This window comes from Limulus polyphemus, unplaced genomic scaffold, assembly GCF_000517525.1.
Source record: "Limulus polyphemus unplaced genomic scaffold, Limulus_polyphemus-2.1.2 Scaffold96, whole genome shotgun sequence".
Classification (NCBI taxonomy): Eukaryota; Metazoa; Arthropoda; class Merostomata; order Xiphosura; family Limulidae; genus Limulus; species Limulus polyphemus.
In genome coordinates, this window is record NW_013665706.1 from 276,384 (window position 1) to 284,091 (window position 7,708).

A 7,708-nucleotide genomic window follows, 5' to 3' on the forward strand; every position below is an offset into this window, starting at 1 on the left:
CAATCCTGAAAAATATTTGGGGGTGCTTAACTTTTTTCCAGGTGTATATTATAAAAATTTAGTTACAAACAAGCATCTGTAGTTTAACGTTAGTTACTCTAATTTCTTTTAGTTTGTGCACTTTTTTGTTTTTCAATACGACCGATATGGGTACAAATACAGTGATTGAAGAGATTTTCATAAAGTTTAGTAAACCTTAAATATTATTTTTGCCACTGATTCGATGATTGGGTCAAAGATAGAATTCTGTCTGATTCGGTAGATTTGTCAGGTATGTTTTAAAGAAGATAGTTAACAGGTTTTTCGATTATTGAAAATAAGTCTGACATATCAAATCAAACTGTCGGCGACAGAGTTTTGAATTAACTTTGCTTATGAGAGAAAAGAAACGTCAGAATTAAGGTACCGTGACTTGGTCAGTTGTTCACTGTTGCTATTAGTGTTATTTGATTGTATGATTCATATTATACTTCCGAATTCATTTGTTCTGTTTACTAATTACCACAAACATCTTGTTTCTTGTGCTGTACAAAAAGAAAAAAAGACGTACATTGTATATATATATATATATATATTTAAATATATTGCAGTGGATGAACTCATTAATTATTATATTTCTAAATTGCATCAAGTGGTTTTATTACATTTTGACGGTAAAATTACTCTCTTCTCTAAACAGGTTTGAATAAAAACACAAGTCAGACATGAAAAAGTGATGAATATTTTGCTTGGATGTACTGTACCGTTTCTTGAACTCCTATAGTTGTAAACAACTACATTGTGCTGCCATCTCGTGGCTAGCCTCATGAACGATTCCAAATCGACTCCAGGTAAGCTAACTGTTGTTTTAAAGTTCATTTTCTTAATACTTTATTTTCGTCATTAAACATATGATAAAAATATTTTATTTTTAAGAAGATTCTAAATATTTCTAAAGAAGCAAATAAATAATAATTTACGGAAAAAGAAGACGAGCGTCCTATAGTTTCACAATATGTGGCAAAAACATAATGTCACATAGTTTGTTAATTCGGAAATGATCTTAGTGATTCTATGTAATCATAAATTACGTCAATGCACCCTTTACTTTTAGAATGAAACAAAGACACTGTTACCAAAACCCTGTAAGATTAACAAAAAAAGAAAATAAGGTAAGATCAGGGCTGTGGAAAGCGGTTAGAGCAGTCAGGCCATGGCCTGACCACTTTTTCATGGCATGTATAATTACAACTTACGTATTAAAACTTGCTTTTTAAAATTCAGTACATTGCGTTGTGTGTATGCAGTAGTTAAAATAGCTCAAGACTCAATCTCACAGCATTAAGTTTTAAAAACTTTTCTGGGGGGGGGGGTATTCCCTCACATTCCTCTAGAAATGGCATGCTTTGCATGTGATAGTGGGCCTTGCACACATCGTGTGTCACATTGTTTAGCTGTAGCAAAGGCCTGACCACTCTAAATTTGCTTCCTACGACAAAGAAGATATGTGCTGAAGCTATAACTTCAGGGTGTCAGGAAACCTGTTTAACTATTTTAGTTCTCTTTCTTTGCCTTTCAGTTTCATTAGATGCTACTACATCTCCACAAAAATCGCAGACACTGAAAAATAGCTTTAAATGCCATGAGTTTGAGCACCAATAGCTGCTACTAATTTTTGAATTATATATTATAACTCTAGTTTCATTTCACATGCGAGACTTGTAAGTAGAGTTTAAGCCTCATAATTAATGTGTGTGTCACCGCTATGTCGCTCCTATCTCCACAAACATCTCTTGTTAGGACACATTTTGCTTTCGCAACCTTGTGGTGTTACTCAGTTTTATTTGTATTTTCTGAATGTACGAGTTTTTGTTTTTGACCTAATTGTCTAAACCTTTTTTTAAAAAAAAATACCATTCTAGATAAAGAGATGTAGGTGTGATACAGTTTATCTTCTTTAGTTGTTAAATTTATTGTGTTATCTTTGTAAGTATATACAGGCCTTTACCTTCAGTCATAAACGCCGTTTTAAAAACTGTTCAACTGATACTTTATTTGTAATCAACCTCTTCCTTTTTCTTTGCTTGCAAATTTATCGTTAATAATGAAACTGCGGTCTTCCAAACATGACCCCCGTGTTTGGTTATCTTTTAAAAAGTGCGTGAATATACATGATAATTATCCACGTAAGAATGAAAAAGAAACCTACCGGCACACATACGTATTAGACAAAATGGAGTTACGACATGTGGTCTTACGATGTAAAAAATGAGTAATTACTAGATTCTCATTTATAGAAACTTGTAACCACTTTTGGAACTTTTGTTTTGATCTATGCGTTTAGAATTGTTTTTGATTAATTTTGTATTGATTATGCCTATTGACAGAGAAGGACTGATACTGTAGTAAATGGGTTTGCATCATTACCTTGAAGTACGCACTTACTTAAGTGTTCTATTCAACTTTATATTATAATGTGGTTGTTACAATGTTTCTGTGAATAACAGGCTCCTACGACCTTACGTAGAGTAAGTGGAAGCTTAGATTGCATCGTGAGACAGAAAAAAATAGGGCAATGCTGGTCACAGAGGCCGTTTGAACTTTTCCACATTACTGTTTCAAATTATTTTGTTTAAACAATGTTCCTGTGCCACGATATTTATGTGAAGCTGTAAATAAACTTCTGTATAGTGCCGACTTTTTTTTGTCTGAGATCTGCAAGTCTACGTTTTAGTTAGTAGCGATCTTTACCCGACGAACACTCTGTCCGTGCTTCTGTGAAATACAGCGACCATTACTATATAGATAGCATCAAGAAAGCTAGCGGCATCACAGGAAACACGATGCTATGAACCATTAACATGAACACACACAAAAGTGGCCGAAGACATGCTGTAGTCTCGTTTTTTTTTGTTGCTGGTTTCAACTAACTACTGGTTTCGTTTTCACCTTTTCAGCATGTAACCATTAGGAGCATCTAAAGTGTACCATGTACAGGTACCGAGTTTCGATAAAAAAAAAGAAAGGAATTATAGATAATAGTTTGACCGAGTTTGTTTTTTTTCCTTTCTTAGATTTTAAGAGTATGTATGAACTTTATACATTCTTCAGATATAATGTTATCGTATTACAGGGTTAAATTTCAAGGGATCGTTGTTTGATATATAACACTGGCAAATGAAAGGGGCACGCTTTCAAAAGCCTCTTTGTGCAAACATGACGAAATTTGTATAGAAACTTAGTTTCTTTTCCTCGTTCATTTCTTGGTTTAAGTATTACTCATTCCGTAGACTTCCAGGACATCAGTTGAAATCAGTCAAGAACTGTGCATGTTTGTATGACATGTTCTGTTTTTCGAGAAAAATAAACGTATCATTATAATCATGCATAAAAAATCACGCTCACGAGCAGTAACTAGAGTATTATACTAAGAAATGATAATAATTTTGTATGTAACATTGTTTTTACTTTACTTCGTATCTACAGTGGAAAAGGCCCTTCATTTTAATTGTTTGTAAACACACAGATCTCGTAGACTTTGAACTTTAACATGTGATACTATAGAATGTTAACAGGAGTTAATCACAACAACTTTATTCTCTGTGGTGATCGGCTGACTTGTGTAACATCTTGGGATAAACATTCCAGAAAGAAGATGCTTCGGTGAAGCGGTATTGAAATATTACTGTTGTAGTTTTGATGCTCAATTAAAAAAATAGATGAAAATGGTTCTAGATCAGTTAATATACGGTAAGATGTAAAACAATAATTCCCCAAAATATTATCTATATTATAACTTAACGCGAGGGTGAAAGTTGTTGATCTAATTTCTTGGAACCATAAAACATAATTAGTACTAGTCGTTGTAAACTAAAACATGTATAAAGATTAGTTCAGTGCATTCTAAGAAAGCCAAAGTACAAAGGTAATCAAATAAGAGCTTCTTAGCTAGACTGAATTTCGGTTTTCACATAGACAGTGTAAGCAACTATTAAGTCTATAGCTAGTTGGTTTAGTTAGAATAATCATCTAACTTGCAAACTGATACAAAAGACAAAAAATTATTGTATAATATCAGATAGCTCATACTATCTATTAAGTGTTAACCACCTTCTCTTGGAGTTTTTCCACTTTGGAGCCCTTAGTGGGATAGATAATTATATAACATTTTAGAAGTGTACACTAAACATATAAAAGTTACATCCCACTTGTAATTGAACGTTTTGGTTGTAGTGGCCAATATTTTATCAAGAATCATTTTTCTGTAACTAATATTTTCCCACTAAATATACTAAATAAAATGTTACATATGTACTCTAGTAAACGTTAAAGATATAGCCGAGTGTTGGATATACAAGACTGTTTAATGTAGGCGTTATTATTTGATTTATTTTGTGAGTTAGTATTTAATGATTGTTTAGTTTTTATAACAAGAGAGTTAAAAGTTAATTATTTTAAAGACGACAGTTATGATAAGTTTGGTTGCCTAAATCGGTAAGAGTCGTACGTTGCGTTTCCAATTACATTGTTGTCGTGACTTTTCTAATATCGTTGACGTCATGTTACTCGAATCTTCGGTATTTTTCTCGTTATCTTAACTGAGTATTGTTAAATCAGCGCCGTTTGCGTACTTTACAGAAAGTTCGAGGCCTCAGTGATCAACATATAAATATAAGGCGACCAAGCGAGCGCAAGTTAAGAACAAAATAAGTGCAAAGTAAAGTGAAGTCAAGTAAAAGTTCAGTTAGGAAAAAGTTAGAAAACGTCAAGTTAGCTGGCGTGGGAATGATTAGCTTTAACATGTGATATTTTAAAATTAGTTTCACAGTTTAATCGAGAAAAGGCGAATAATTCGTCTTGTCAAAGGGTGTTCTAAAGTAATTGAACCCATCTGTGTGGACTTTCATGAAAAGGAGACAATTATTTAAAATTCGAGATACAACTGTGATAATCCGAAGAGTGAATTTATCGCAAATTGTGTAGTAAGAAACAAAATAGAGAAAAATAGTTTTTCTTGGCATTTGGATTCTAAAGTAATTGAATCAACAAAAGTGGACTTTTAACAAAAAAGAGAGAATTATTTAGAGTTTGAGATACAACTGTGATATCCATAGTGTAAAGAATGTTTGTACATAGTTTGACTTGTTTTGAATATATTATCTTAGAACGAGTGGATTGTGTGCTGTCCGTTTATTGTTAGAATTTATCGCCAACAAGTCACAGACACCTACTGTAGAAGAATCCTCAGCCCGCTCATATATAAAACCCTGAAACCGAGAATTCGTAAATACATTTTATCTTTTCAAGCTCTTTGGTAAAAGCTGTGTCAGGGTTTTATGTATATGTGGAATAACAATTATTCTACAGTAGGTGTCTATGACTTGTTGGCGATAAATTAAATAACAAACGGACAGCACACACTCCACTTGTTATAAAATAATATATTCAAAACAAGTCAAACTATGTACAAAAATTCTTTACACTATGGATATCACAGTTGTGTCTCAAACTGTAAATAATTCTCGTTTCTTGCCAAAAGCCCACTCAGGCTGATTCAATTACTTTAGAACCGAATTGAAAAGACGAACTATTTTTCTCTATTTTGTTTCTTACTGCACAATTGGCGGTAGATTCACTTATGTTACTCCATGGATTACTACAGTTGTGTCTTGAACTTCAAATAATTGTCTCTTTTTCGTCAAAGTCCACACAGATGGGTTCAATTACTTTAGAACACTCTTTGACAAGACGAATTTTCTTCTTATTTCTATTAAACTGTGAAACTCACTTTAAAATATCGCCCATTATGGCTAATCACTTACACACCAGCTAACTTCGCGTTTTATTTCGCTAACTAATTTTCTGGCTGAACTGCACTTTACTGAACTTCACCTCTTTAGTTCTTAACTTATGCTCGCTTGGTCGCCTATATATATTTATATGTTGATCGCTGAAGCCTCGAACGTTCTGTAAAGTACGTGAACGGCGCTGATTTAACAATACTCAGTTAAGGTAACGAGAAGAATAGCAAAGGTTCGAGTAACGTGACGTCAACAATATTAGTAAAGTCTAGACAACATGTAATTACAAAGACAACGTACCACTCGTACAGAGTTACGCAATAAAGATTTGTAACAACTAACACTTTTAAAACAACCCATCTTCAACATTCCTGTCTTAAAAACTAAACTATCATTAAATATTAAATCACAAAATAAACTAAAGAATAACACTTGCACTAAACAGTCTTGTATATCCAACAAGCTAATTCTAACAATGACATTCCTGTATTTTTGATAATTTCCCGATTTGTATAGGCCCCCCAGTGGCACAGCCGTATGTCTGCGGCTTATATCGCTAGAAACCGGGTTTCGATACCCGTGGTGGGCAGAGCACACATAGCCCAGTGTGTAGCTTTGTGCTTAACTTCAAACAACAACTATCTATATTGTTACACAATTATATTCAAAGTTCCATCAGTACAATGAAAAATAAACTTCTTTGAAGTTAGTACAGCCAAGTTATAATCTCACTTTATCTACTTGGCACCTTTAGTTAGGTGTGAGCCTATTTATCCCACTTTACTTTCGTTGTAAGCAAAATTAGCTGAGAGAGAATAGAGAAGAATAAGATTTGATATAAAAACTACTAATTGTTTCCAGTGTTTATGAACATCTGAAAACGATATTCTGCTTTTCGGCTTCTTGCTTTACCAAAGAAAAGTTAACTTGATCATGATGAAGTATTTTGGTTTTCCAGTGATTTGAGTAACAATATTTGCGCATTTAGTCCAAAGCCACATCAAATTTAAGAAAGTTTAAGTTAGTTTGTGAAGAAGTCTATTGTGGCGCCTTTGGTTGAATTGGAATGAAACTTTTCAAAATGAATTCATTCTTCTTTATTAAAATATATGTTAAATCAAAATTTTGTGCTCGTAGAAAAAAATATGATATTGAATATAAAAGTTTTAAAAGGTAATTTTGTTAGACCTTACTCATACGGAAAATATAGAGATTTTCAATAGCGAAAGTCCAAATTATGCAACTGATTTTAAAATATTTTAATAGTTTTGTATCAAAAGCTTTTCTACTTTCCTATATACACTGCGTGGTCACAAGTAAATAGACACCACCTTTTCAGAAAAAATGAAATTTTTCAGTCATATTCACATGAATTGATATATTTATAATTTAATTAATATTTAGTAGATCTTCCTTTCCCTTCGTGGAGTTCGTTGATCCTTTGGGGCATCGTGAGAATTATCTCGTCAATTTTAGATTGTGGAATTTTCGCCCACTCTTGCTTCAAAACTTGAAGTAGATCGCTCTTCGAAGTTGGTTTTTTGTTGTTTCTTGACTTGCCGGTCGAGTATGGCCCAGAGGTTTTCGATGGGGTTCATGTCAGAAGATTGCCTCGGCCAGGGCAACTTCTGGATATCATTTTCTTCCTGCCACTTTAGGGTGTTTCTAGCAGTGTGACACGGTGCTCCATCTTCCTGATGGCGAGAACTGAGTGTTGTCTTTTTTTCTATTTATTTTATGCATTTCAGGAATAAAGTGACAAGAGTATAGCTGCTCTGCAACGATAACCCAATCTGTGGAGAATCCGTTGAACAGATTTCGGGCTCATCCCACCAACTTTAGCCACTTCTGCAGTCGTTAATCTGGGATCCATTTCGATGCCCCTCTTGACAGCCCTTTTTGTCCTCTCCGATGGACCAGGACGACCC

General features: G+C 33.7%; 1 protein-coding gene across 3 annotated transcripts in view; it reads left to right on the forward strand.

The window, feature by feature from the left end:
• The window catches only part of LOC106469439 (histone deacetylase 4-like), a 187,755-nt gene that overhangs the window by 74,014 nt on the left and 106,033 nt on the right, over nt 1–7,708 (forward strand). For all 3 annotated transcript variants that reach the window (XM_022398664.1, XM_022398670.1, XM_022398677.1), the window contains exon 2: nt 680–830. In XM_022398664.1, coding sequence (XP_022254372.1) covers nt 806–830 — 25 coding nt within the window. In that variant the 5' untranslated portion in view covers nt 680–805. The remainder of the gene's footprint in view (nt 1–679; nt 831–7,708) is intronic.